The sequence below is a fragment of the Rhea americana genome, unplaced genomic scaffold, assembly GCF_003343005.1.
Source record: "Rhea americana isolate MKP2758 unplaced genomic scaffold, rheAme1 scaffold_31, whole genome shotgun sequence".
Taxonomy (NCBI): Eukaryota; Metazoa; Chordata; class Aves; order Rheiformes; family Rheidae; genus Rhea; species Rhea americana.
In genome coordinates this window covers 149332-162570 of record NW_028186435.1, presented here as the reverse complement: position 1 = coordinate 162570, position 13239 = coordinate 149332, and the positions used below count along the sequence as shown (strand labels likewise).

The window sequence follows — 13239 nt, the reverse complement described above, 5'->3', positions numbered from 1 at the left end:
CCCCTCTCCAGTTTCAGTTCCTCCCTGCTCTAATTCCTGCATTTTCATCTTCAGCTCCCATCCTTCTCCCTGCCAACACAATCCGATCCCTTCCTGAGGCAGCTTGGCGCTTCCTCAGACCTGCCTCTCCATGCCGGTCTCCTTGCGCATCGCTTCAGGGCCTGCTTGCTGGCTCAATGCTCAACCCGCCTTCTCCGTCCATCCTAACCAGAGTTGCAGTCCCCGTTTTCACCATGGGTTTTGCTGTCCATCTGTCTTTTCTCCCAGTGTCCACCCTTACCACAAGCTTGGGACACTAGACTGTCTTCAAAAAATGAAGTTGATACTGTGCTTTTGTTTCCCCCCCTCCTTTTTAATATATATGTACATACAAAAGAGAGAGGGAAGGAGGGAGGTTCACACAGCGGCTGCCAGGTGCCTTGGGCAAGGGAGCACTGGCGGCACCGGAGCAAGGCCCTCTCCGGCGACCTTGCATCTGTCCCTCCGCAAGAGCGGGGCAGAGCTCCCAAAGCAGCAGCACGAGCAGAGAGAGCGAGAGTGAGCCAGAGCCCTGCGGGAGCCCTGCGCTTGCCACCGCCTTCAGCGCTCTGCCCCTCACTCTGCTTTGCTTCCTGGGCCCGCGGAGCAAAATGGGGAAGAAAAACCTCGAAGAGGCAATGAGCCCCAGCGCTGTTTCCCCCGCTCGCCTGGGTGGTGGAAAGAGTGGGAAATGCCAGGAATACTCCTCAGAAGACCAAGGCAGGTGGCAAAACCGTGCTCAGGGGGTCTGTGGCTGCCCTAGACAGCTCTGACCACGCATGCTGGGCAGGTGCAATGCAGGAGGAGATTGCTGTGGTGCACACAGACAACTTAGGCTGCAACAAGCTGCCACCCCCAGCTGCTGCCGCAGGTGGCCACGTCCTCCGAGCCCATTGCTGTTCACCTCTGCTGCTGCGCCTCGCTGCTACCTCTCCATAGGGACTGCCAGGTAAAGTAAGGGACAAGAATCCACATTTGGACCAGTACGTAAGCAGGGCAAATGGCTCCCATCAGCTCTATCGTTACCTTAAGCCTTCCTTTGCTCCCCAGCCTGTGCGCGCAGCCTTGCAACCTTCTGCGTCAGCACCGAAGTCACCCATTTCCCTTTGCTGCTTTCAAGCAGCTTTGCCTGCAGGTACTCAGGCCTTGAGCAGCCGCAGGACCGCACACAGTCACCACCCTCCATTCCTCCTTGATATGAGGGATGCTCAGGGTGTATCCCACCTGCCCTTATCGCCTGCACCGATGGGAACGTTCCTGGTAAAGGTCAAGTCTGCGCTCGTTTGAGAGATTCTGCTGCGGGCACGCACGCTGCGTTAGGTGCCAGCTCCAATACAGCAGGCAGCCTTCTGGCAAGCCAAGCCTCTGCAGAGTCCTCAAAAAGAGGAATAAAATAATCACAGCCCCATCCTTTCAAGATGCTAGGGAACTAGTCTGGGTTGCAGGGCGACCTCAAGCCGTCTGCCAGGAGGAAAGCCCCATACAGACAAGTAACTGGCGCATGGTTCTGGGGACAAGTTCGGTAGCTCATTTATCTCAGAGTTACTTGCAAGACTCAGCCAGCCCCTGCTGGATTTAGATCATCAATTTGCACCTGTCTTCCTCCATAGAGAAAGAAATAGCTTTAGTCAGTATGGGACTAGCAATTCCAGCTGAGCCCACCAGACCTTCATTATCTCTCCCTCACGGGGAGAGGGAGACCATCTCAGTTAAAATAAAAAAGAAGTTATTTTGCAACAAGATGCYACTCCACGCCTTAATCTTGAGGGTAGAACAGAAGACATAAGATATTTAGGATGACTGTATTCAAAACAAAACAAAGAAAACATTGATTCTACATCCCACCTTTGAGTGAACTGCTGTGAAATTTCCACCAAGGTGGATTGTGCATCTTTGAACACCTTTTTCACAGAAAGTCTTTTATCCAAATATTTTATATAACTACTTCAGTCTGGAAAAATATCTCTTCTAGAATAGAAAAAAATTGGTATCCACAGACTTAGGCTTGTTTTGTTCCAATGATTGGAGACAAACAAGTTGTGCAACAGCAGAAACTGAATTCAAAGCCTAGCATTAAGAAAACCTGGGATCTCAGTTTACATGCAAAACTGCTTTAAGGTGATGAGAACGCATAGACAGATTACATTGCCAAAGAACRGTTTGAATAGAAGCTGTTCTTTTCTTAATCCACATCTTTTACTCAGAGTGCAGACTTCTCTTCATTAAGGTTAGTCTTCCGATAATTTTCTACCACAACTTTTTCATTGTAAGTTAAGCTATGAATACAAAACACATACTTTCTGCAACTCTGATCTCTCAATTGAATTTGCAAAACTTAAATGTCCTTTTCTTTTTCAAGACTCAGGTAAGTTATTAAATGGGACTATAACGACGTTGTTTATGACGGCTATGACATTTACCATTACTCATCTCTTTCACAACATCCATCTCCAAGAAAAGGTGGCATTTGATATATTAAAGCAGCTTAATGCCAGCACAGCATAAAAAGTCACAGATGCTCACCATCACTCATCATAAATAAAACATTAGACTCCTTGCAAGGTCTGCAGATTGTCAGTATGTTTGATGTAATTGGTTTTGGCGTGTGACAGTGCAAAACTGGCAAGTCACAGGATGCCCTTCATTACTACAAATGGTCTATTGATTTTTGGCGATGTCATTTGCACATAGAACTGCACCTGCTACTGGACTTTCCAAAGCTCTCAGGACATGTTGAAAAGCTTAAGTGAGGGAAATGCATGCACGCATACATTTGACAGGTGATTAGTTCTTCAAAAGGTTGTAGAAAGGCTCGTGAGACAGATACACAGGTAAGGACCATGTGTTTTAAATAGGCTTTAGAAAACTCAGCTGTGGCTTTGGATACATTACTTTCAACATCCCAAGAGAAAACTGCATATGAAAAGTGGTTAGACATTTATAGATACACAAAAACCTTAAATTTTTGCTATCCCATTCAAACTTCCAAGAAGAATACAGATAATTGAAGCGGGGGATAGAAACAGATGCAAGAGCTTAAACTTGCCCAGCTGTTTAGTGAAAATTGGAATTTCATCAGCTGTGAAGATCCTGTGTACATTGCATATACATTACTCATAGGCTTCCCACCATACCCAGATTTATAGATTTAAACATAGCTTTGTACTATCATCTGCACACCCACAGCACTCTGCACCCACACCACAGCAGCCCTTAGCTCTGGATGCGAAGGATCCGTGACAGTGACTTCCAAATAAACATTTTTAGAGCAGGATTTTCAGCACAGAACAATGGAAGTCNAGGTAAAAAAAAAAAAAAAATAGATAATTTTATTTTAATTATTTACTATAGACCAGTTTGTAGGAACAGAGCTATCCAGTTTAAAACTTTTCAAAAAAAAAAAAGCACTAAGTGGAGATTAGCCAGCTTTCCTAGTCACCATGGGGGCACATAAACAATTCAAAGGTTATTTTCCTTCCTTTGGATCTCCAAAGTAATTCACTGGCAAGATGGCATTATGTTCTCGRGCAACTTAATGAGATTCAACTATTTAGGCTTGGAGAGTCAAGATTAGGCAATTTATTAGCTCAAATAAATCAGGCCGTTTCAGATCAAGGTCTCATCGCTGATTCACTAGGAGTACTGGAGAGCTTGCTAGGACCCACCTGCTTGTCTGGGGCCCACTTTAGATGCTCTTCTGAGCAGCAGCAATTCTATCTTCCCTGGTTCACTCAGCCTGTGTGCTAGTCTATACACGACATATTCATTTCTAGGACGTGGGAGGCTTCAGCATGCATGAGAGTCCTTGGCCTTTTTCAAGAAGATACCTGCTAACTAATGCCAGCGTGGCTGCCTAGTTGCCATTTGTTCAGCTGAACGAAAGTTGCTCTGAATATTGATATGCCTGAATAATATCATGGGACTATGCAGTCAAGGGTGCAAGAGGCACTAATGTCACCTACGCCTCTAAAAGATCAAGATACAGCAAATCTCATCTCCTCCTCTCCTGTGCCAGCACAAGGGGGAGCTCTTGTAGTTTTCAATTACCAGGGACTAGTAAGACACGTTTTTCCACCCTTAATACAAAGGCTCAGCTTCTAACAGATAAACGAGACCCGGAAGCCATTTGTTTTAGTTTCTCTCTTCCACAAACAAAAAAGACCGTTTCTGGTCCAAAAAAAGTGCGAGCCCGAGGTCACTTGGAGAGGGGACGATCACCAGCTGCTGATCCTGCTCCTACACTTCCCTATTTCCAAAGAGGGGACACCAGGCAGGACTGACTTCTCTTCTGCCTTGTTTTTCCCTATTCTTACCTAGTTTGTTGCTTCAAGGCCCTACAGAAGTCCCGTGAAAAGACTTTGCTGATACCTGAGTTGACTCTGAAGAGCTTTGTGGTCGAATTTGGTCCAGCAAAAATGAGAGGATGGGATCTCTTGACCTCGCTTCAAATAACTCTACTCCAGGTGTCTTCATCAGCAGAGCTCACAACGCTCTCTTTACAGAGAGCTGTTTTTTTCCTTTTAGGAGAGCAGCTTTAGGCCATTGGGGTGCCCACATCAATTCATTTTCATCTTTAAGACGACACAGCATGCTTTATACTCTCCCGTCACACAGTCTTAAATCCAGCCGAGCAGCACATTTTGCTATGAATTTTATATATATAGATATATGTATGTATGTATGTATGAATGTATTTTTCAGGATCAAATTATAAGCACTATCTGCAAGTGCACCTTTTGCATGATTTTCTGCAAAGTGCTGGTGCCTCCTTCCTTTGTAGGGATTACAGTGAAAAAGCATGTTATTCACAAGTCACTGACTCACATAATTCTGCTATACCAGCCTTCTTTCATGGTTACTGTGTCCCAATTTTCTTTAAAGCATTCAAGAGCATATTTTTACTTAGCAAAACAATTCTCAGTCTGTTCTGTGACTCAGTACTGACAACTTCACTATTTAAATCTGCGTATTTGTCTCAAATGTAGTCGTGCTTAATCTGGCAGGAGAGGCGAAGGGCCTGCTGTGCTTTACGGGGCGTCGTGGCAGGTCTCTAGGCTCCCATCATGGGGCTGCGGGCTAGCTGATGCCAGGGTTACCACAGGCTTTCACAGCCCTCCCCAGCTACCATGGGTCCTGAGCCACGAGTCCCCAGAGGCACTGCCGCAAAACTGCTGCTATCAGTGGAGCTACACCGTAAAAAGTTCCTTGTTTTTGTTTACTTGAGTTTTGATAAGGAACTGAGAACAACAAGTTTGGACAGAAGGATTAAACAGGACAAATACAGCAATGCTGCAGCTGAGACACTAATGGAGACGGGGCAACAACAGCATGATAAACCTCCCCCGACAGCACACAYGAGATCCCAAGCTTTGTACCAACCACCTCATCCACATGCCCTAGTTCGTGGTACACAAACGCGTGTTCCTGTTCTCCTACAGCAGAAGACCCGAGGCTAACCTACCCTCAGGTCTCACTGCTGGGGAACATACTGGCCCTCTTTTGGCACATAAAGGTCTCCGTTACATTTCAGGTATTACATGACAGCTTCCTCATCAACACAGTGCTGTCAAGCTTCTGACCAGTTCTGTAGACATCCTGCCCTTTGGTTTACAATATTAAGAAAAATGGAAAAACACGAGAAAAACATGTCTCCTCTGTTTAGATCCTGCCTCAGACATAACTTAGAGGACAGAATTAACTCGCTGCATGAGATAAAAGCAAAAGAGGTGGAAGAGGTATTTGAGTAAACCACAGGGAATTCCAACTTTTCAGCTTGGCAGAGGAAGGTGCAAAGGATGAACTATTGAACTCAACAGGAATGGAAGGATAAATAACAGCCTGGAGAAAAGCAAGGACCAATCATCTAAACCAGAGATTTACAGCAAACAAGCAATTTTTCTTTTACCATGTCTTAGATAAACAGTTTCCTACTTCTCACCTGTGGTTGCTTTTAACCTAAAAGATATTTAGGTGGTTCTCCCTTGCCCCCATTTTTTGATTAAACGTGTTTGGAATAGTTCTATTTGTTTTCAAATAGGAACAAATTTTAACTTTTATCTTTCCATAAAAGCAGCAGTCTAGTATGCATGGCATTGGAACACATCACCATCAGCACAGGATCCACCGTAACCTTCACCAAAAGCCAGGAAAGCAAGAGGAACAGAGTGTTCATGCAGCACTCCACAAAATCCTCACTGCAAGCAAGTGCAAGCATGCAGGTAACAGGTAATTAAAATTAGTAAGCAACAAATCAGTTAACCCAACAATAGTGCAATAAGTTGGCCTCAAATTGAAGTAACAAGGCAGGACAGTAAAGCAGGTTAACAAAGAAAAGAGTAAGTGTTTGGTCATTTAACAGACACCTAAAAGTCCTGGTTCCAGCTGAACCAGAAAGATTTTTTGACTTTTGACTCTTGGCCATGCAGCTCCCCGAAGGCCACAGGGGAAATATTATTGTAGAGGGCAATTCAGAACAGCTCAGCTTAAGACTTCACTCTCAGACACCCTTCTCCTTTTAGGAAAGCTCATCTCTTCGTTGACTGCAGGTAATGTCTAGGGAAATAAGTCTGATTAGGCTAAAGTTACCATTTTGCTTACTCTTTAAAGCTTATTGGTCTGCTAGAATCAATCTGAGCATTCCCACCAGATGCGTAAGCTGTTCACTAGGTTATTCTGACCAGCCCAATCACATGAACCTTTCCCTGCAAGGCTGAACCCAACAAGACACCATCCCGTGACTAGCGCACCTATGACTAGCGGAGAGGTGCAGGTGCATTAGGAGGCCAACTATCTGCACTTTCAGCTAACTGTGATCTCAATTTACGTGGAAACCACTGTTCTGTCATGTTATCTCACTAGTGTCAAAATCCTAATTTTGTCTTAGCTAAACCACCATCACAGCCTTCCATTTGAAAGRGGATGGTCAGATATGGTCATTCTTCCCTGTTATTTTCACCTCTTTAGGATTTATGCTCTAAAACTAAACAGGCATCTGTATGATGGTATCTGAGAAGTCCACCATCCACAGGAATGAGGTTTTACCTGCACTGACCTAAGATGACAGAATTACTTAGCAAGAGAGTATCAGAAGAAATCAGGGATGAAGTATTCCATACAGACTTCAAAGATGCTTTAGTGTGGTTGACTCAGTATTTTAGGAAACATTCCTCTAAACACAAATGAGAAGTTAACTACTTGAGTATCACTGAAGAACAGCCAACTGCCAGGGAAGTTCTCAGGACTGGCTTCCAATGGTGTGCCAAGTAACTTCATTCATTAACACCTAGCACATGTGCATCCAAAGAGGGGGGGGGGGGAGGAAGTCATGCTTATTCTATTCCTAAGAAAATATGTAYTTCCAATTTGCAAGAAAATTGTTTGTATGAATTGCAAGCAAGATGGTGAGAGATCAGACTGAGATTACTAATAAAGGGAATGCTTAAAGGGCAACATAAGGGGCACTGCAGTAACAGCACATGCTAAATGCAGTAAGCCACAAGAAGGCAGGAGCACCACAGCATTGGTTACCAATGAGAAGATTATGCCATGCTTTGAATGCACAAGTAGAGTGCCAGTGGGTTCTCAGGCACAACAAAATGTATTACCTAAGAGCACTGTGACAGAAAGCAAGATTAAAAAAAGAAAAAAAAAAAGTTTTATCTCACAAAAAAAGGCTTCCATATACAAGCCTATAAGTAGCCGAGTTACTTAACTCCGTCATAACTATTTAAAGTTATCATCCAGTAAATATTGTTAATATGTTAATTTTTCTGCCACCAATCACTTACCTTCTCCTATTGACGYATTTCTACCTGTCTCAGATATGGCTATGAGCAGGTTTCAAAGGACATAAAGATTTGATTATAAAGGTATTTCGCCTCTAGCTTTTCCTCCAGTTCCAAGCCTTCCTCTTCTTTAACCCCCAACCTTTGCCCCTACAACAGCTGTAAGGTTTTGCAAACAAATCCATTTCTCTGAGTTAGACAGTTTCTGGTTGGTCAAAGTCACATGAAATATACTGTGAACTTAATTGTAAACTCGTGTACGATGCCAAGATAAGAACACACTAACCCCGTTTTACAAAAGATGACAGAGATGCTCAAAAAAGTCACGAGCTGCAAAAACTACTACCTGGTTTCAAAGCTGCAGTTTAAAGCCAGAACAAGGGCCCCTTTGCCCTTGTTCAAAAAGAAATATTAAACTTTTCAAAGATGTTCCCAGTCAGCCAGCTTTCCATAACATACTGAATTAGATGGTAAGTCAGTGGAAGGATAAAAAAAATTCCCTATGAACCCTTCAATCCTTTGCATCATGACTTGTTAAAACAGGCTATTAATGCAAATCTGTCCTCTACAGACAGCTCCAAAATCCAAAGGTAAGTTCTTCAGCCAAAATCCTGTCAATTTTAATGCTATAAAAGCCCTGTCTCCAGAATGCAGTTGCTAACTTTTTAAAARGTGCTATGGTGAAAGCAGCATGTTTTGGTGGGTTGTTGATTTTCACCAGCAATTTATGCTTCAAGGCCAGGCCAGGAGRAAAAACTGAATTGTTCCCTGTAAGCAGCTAAAGCTACAGCCTGGACAGTTCTTGAAATTTGTCCTCTAAATGGCGRGAGGACAAATTCTGTATAAAGCCCATAGGCATCCGCTGTTCCTGTTAGGGAAGGGAGCAACAGGGAGTGTGAATTCAGAAGGCTGCTGGGCCAGAGTTGGGCTCATATGAAATGGTTCCTTTTTATCCCTGGTCTGACCTTCATTTCTTTCTCACAAAAGCACTGCATGTGCAGTGTATCAGAGGCATGTTAGTATGAACAGAGACCACAGACAGCAGCAGCATGACTGCTCTAGCAACAGCAGATTCTACACAGAATAAATCTCCCATTTTTAAGGTACAGAGAATTTTGTAAGTTGCTCAGGAAACCCTAACTTTGTAATTACCTGCCTAAGCCCTGGCTGTGCCCTTGCCAATTAGCACCTTTAGACTCAAGCAGCAGAAGGATAGCAGGCAAAAAAAAAATAACAAAGTCACAATGTTATTTGCCAATAAACCATAAATCTATTTTGTTTCAATGCATTATTTAATGAGTTTTCTTTAAAAAAAAAGTAGTATTTTGAAGCTGAGTTTACAGTCAAGTACGATATTCCCACAGCTGTGCCGGTCCCTGCTGATCTCATTAAAGATTAAYAGGCATGTTCAGACTAAAGTTCTGCAGCAGATCTACAGCAGACAGTGCTGTAAACCAAACCATGTATTTTTGCATTTGCTCCTCTTCTCCCAATTGTTATTATTACTTAAGAAAAAGCAACTCAGAAGCTTATCAAAGGCAATCCTACCAGATCTTGGAAATTTCATCTTGGACAAGAACACAGACAGCAGCCTGTTATCATGGTTCTGCATTCAGTCTGCATTTTTTAACAAAGCAGGAGCAAGACACTTATGATCAGACACTAGTTTTACTTTTTAAAGAATAACTGGTGAAGTAGTTGGAGGTAATACTGAAAAAATGGTGTGCCTCCTTTCCCATAAAAATCACGAAAAATGCCATTCTGTTCTTGAAGGGAAAATCTGTTACTAAATTCAGGTTTATTCAAAAACCTTCAACCAAATCTGAGTTTATGTATGTAGCTTTAAGTTTGCTTTTCCACCTTTTCTTTACATTTTCCACCTTTTCTCCATATTCAATGTTTTCTTTCCCCCTTTTCTTAGCCTGTACTATCCCTTCATCATTTCTCTCTTCAATTACTCAGTCTCAGTGGAACAGAGTCAGAGCACAGCTCCTCTTCAGTCTTCTAGCATGGTCAATACTGTGGTGAAGGGCAAATCAATAGTGCCAAATTAGTACTAGGAAAGAAAATAAAAGAAATAAAATGTTAATTCCTCCATCAAAGAGTTGTTCAGTATCTTTTAAAGGACATTCTGTGTTTTGAAAGAATATTGGGTGATTTATTAACTAGAAAAATCTAAAAATATACACAAACATCTGCAATTGTTGTAAAAACATTTACACATTTGAAAAAATTATCACTTCCAGTTTAACTGAGTAGCACTCTGATGAGCCATAGCAAACTACTGTTGAAAAACTGCTGCACAGCTACTCAGACACAAAAACAGACATTGTTTGTAAATTTCATATTTATTATAACAAAAATTATGACATGTTCATTTGTGCATTCTGCTTTAATATAACTCTTGGTATGTAAATGTTCTACAGCAAATGAGCTCTATACAATCATGCTGGTTGTGGCAGCAATAAGGAACACAAAACATGTCTGTAAAAGCAAGGAAAAGAAAGAGATCAGAGGAAAAAGATTTTCTTTTTCTTTTTTTCTTCTTCTTTTTTTAATGGTCTATACCATCTAATTTCTAGCTAACTTGTACACAGTCACTCAGTCCTTTATGTTTCAATGACCGTGGCCCAAACAGTCACTTAAGAAAAAGATCAGTTTTTCAGGTTGTGTCCTTAATGCCGAGGCTACAAAACAAGTAAGCATCACTATACAACACTGAGCTATTTACAGTAATTTCCCAATCAACTGTTCTCTCAGAGAAAATTAGTGAATCTCAGTGACTTAAGTCACCTGAAAGAGTAAAGCAACTCCTAGGAGTTAGTCTCCATATTCTACAAATGTCTATCATTTTCAAGACCAAAAAAAAGCCTTTTCTCTCAAAGAAATACAGTATTACAATATTACTTAAATCATTTAGCACTGGCTACTGCCCTGCTTTTCAAACAAACAAAACAAATGAGCCATTTTAAAAAATATTACATCATCATCTGTTTCTCAGCAATATATTAAACCTTTTCATTATCTGTATTTTTTTTAAACACTTGATATGTTAAGGGAAAGTTAACATTTTAAACCTTACTAGTAAAGTATCTCTAGAAGAAAGTCCATGAATATTAAAACCTAACAAACTGAAAAGCTGCAGTCATCTGTAGTGGCAGGATAAGGAAAAGGAAACGTAAAAAGGAAAAGGATAACCCCTGCTGTAAGGTGAGCCCACTGGGTCCTGCACTCAAGTCTCCTTGTTTGTTAGTTTATTTCCGAGCAGTCAGTAGAGTGGGTCATAGCGGTGTATCGTAATAGTCTGCCAGGTGGTCCATCTGATACTGCCTCTGTTGCTGTTGCTGCTGCTGCTGTTGYTGTTCCTGGTGCTGTTTCATAATCTCCTTGACCTCTTCTTCAAGCTCCGGTGGGATGATGAACTGGTCATCTGGATCTGGCTGTGCCGGAGCAGCAAAGTAGCCCCCTGTTTTTCTAAGTGGTGCATCTGTCGCAACTTCAATTAAGTTATGGCTCCTCTCCTGTGGTGCCACAGAACCGTTGCCCCGTCTGCGCCCTATTGTGCCCGTGGCAGAACATTCAACTTTCCTGGGAAGGCCAGACTCATCTTCATTGGCACTGATGACAATACCTTCATCACTGGCTTCCACAGGCACCTGGAGTAGTTGCTTTTCCTTTGCTCGGCTGCAGTGGATGTCCACCTCCACTTCCACGAGGCTGCCATTTGTGAACACCCCTTCAATCGGCTCCTCATCATCACTGTCAAGGCCATTGTCGGAGAAGGCGCTGGAGAAGGTGGCGCTGGAGAGCTGCCTTTGAAAAGAATTAGACAGGCAGACTGGGTGCAGCATGCAGCGCTGTTCTCCGGGGTAGGCCGGACTGTTCTCATTCATGGCTACCTGTGGAGGCTCATCAGAGGCTGTGGAGCCCACCTCACTGCTCATTTCGGAGGTAGAGATCTCACTGCTGATTTCTGAAGCCATGCCGCTGCTTGAGGATGGCATCCCAAGTGCATCTGTTGGCCTGTCCTTGATAACCACATTGACAGATTGGGGGAAAATGCCTGGGCTGGGAGGTGGAGCCCCATTAAGTTCACAGCAACAGAAGCTGTCCTCCGTCACGTTGAGCTGAACCACGACAGCGCTGATACTGTCATTGCAGCCATAACTCTGGGCCAAAGTGCAAAGCTTCTTTGCAGCTGCTAACGCATCAGGCACATTTCTGACTGCTTCCACTGCCTCATCCATTGAGAGGCTGTCCCACAGCCCCTTACTCCCCAGAATGAAGAACTCGTCTTGTGGAGTTAAGGTAATGGACTGGACGTGAGGACGTGGCACAACACTTGGGTGAAGGAAGGTGTATCCCAAGATTCTTGTTGAGTCTGTCACACCATTCACTTTGCCATCCTGAAATGAGAAATGATAGGAAACTGGAAACAAAGTAGACAAGRACACACAGCACTTGCATTGCCTTGTGTTTTAAACGGTATCCGGTTTTGCAGTACCCCAAACACAGCCATTTACAGATGAGAAGATGGAGGAGCAAAGTGACTTGCAGAAAGCTGAGATCAGAACACAGCAATGGCTGGTTTCCAATCTGGTGCTAAGCCTCCTACATCCGACTGATTTGTCATCCGCATCACCTATGCACAGACCAACAAAGTGGAAGTCTGCAACAAAGAGCCATCTATTCTACCCCTGCAGCTGTGAGAGCCAACYGGACTAATGTTTTACCAGTGAGTCAGACTTATCCCTCCCCACGCATGAGATTTGGTTTTATATGGGACAAGATCACACATCCATTTGGTATAGTGGCAGGTCATTCGGTTATGACTCTTCTTTTGCAGCTGTAACAACGTAGGTTTCATCTTGGCTCATCACTTCGGAAACAGAAGTTCATTAAAAAGAAGGCTTTAAATGAAGCATGCAAGTCAAATGTAGCAGAGTGCAAGTCTGCATTTCTCAGTCAGCTGAGCTGTAGTGAAATGTTTTACATGCCCCAATTACTTACTACGCTTCCACTTAGATATGACATTTCCAAGAGGAGGAGTAATATCTGAAGGGAAAACACTATTAAAAATGGGCATATTTGAAAAGTAAGTCCCATGCATATCCAAATCCCAGGATCCTGTCCTGCTTAGAATCTGAGCTGCCAGAATAAGCAGAGCAAACATCTGAGACAGTAAGCCTGGTTATCTGCCAGCCTGGTGGGGATAGCTGCACCCCTGCTAATAGGGTATTCAAGAAGAGCAACAAATACAACGATTTACACTCATTTGSTCCAGCTAGTGACAGCAGTGGTCATTATGAAGCAAACCACCACAGAGAAGTGAATCAAAACCAAAAAAAAGCTTCCCCTTTAAAATCACTCAAAAGAAAAAAAAAATCTTGTTGGCTTGCTAACTTCCTCATCAGAAGCCTGACAGAAGTGATAAGCC

At 43.0% G+C, this 13239-nt stretch overlaps 1 protein-coding gene across 1 annotated transcript in view; it reads right to left on the bottom strand.

The window, feature by feature from the left end:
* Positions 1-10136: 10136 nt before the first annotated feature.
* Positions 10137-13239, bottom strand: part of PHLPP1 (PH domain and leucine rich repeat protein phosphatase 1) — a 150233-nt gene continuing 147130 nt past the window's right edge. The window contains exon 17 of the mRNA XM_085309974.1: positions 10137-12208. Within this exon, the coding sequence (XP_085166100.1) occupies positions 11084-12208 (1125 nt within the window). The 3' untranslated portion in view covers positions 10137-11083. The remainder of the gene's footprint in view (positions 12209-13239) is intronic.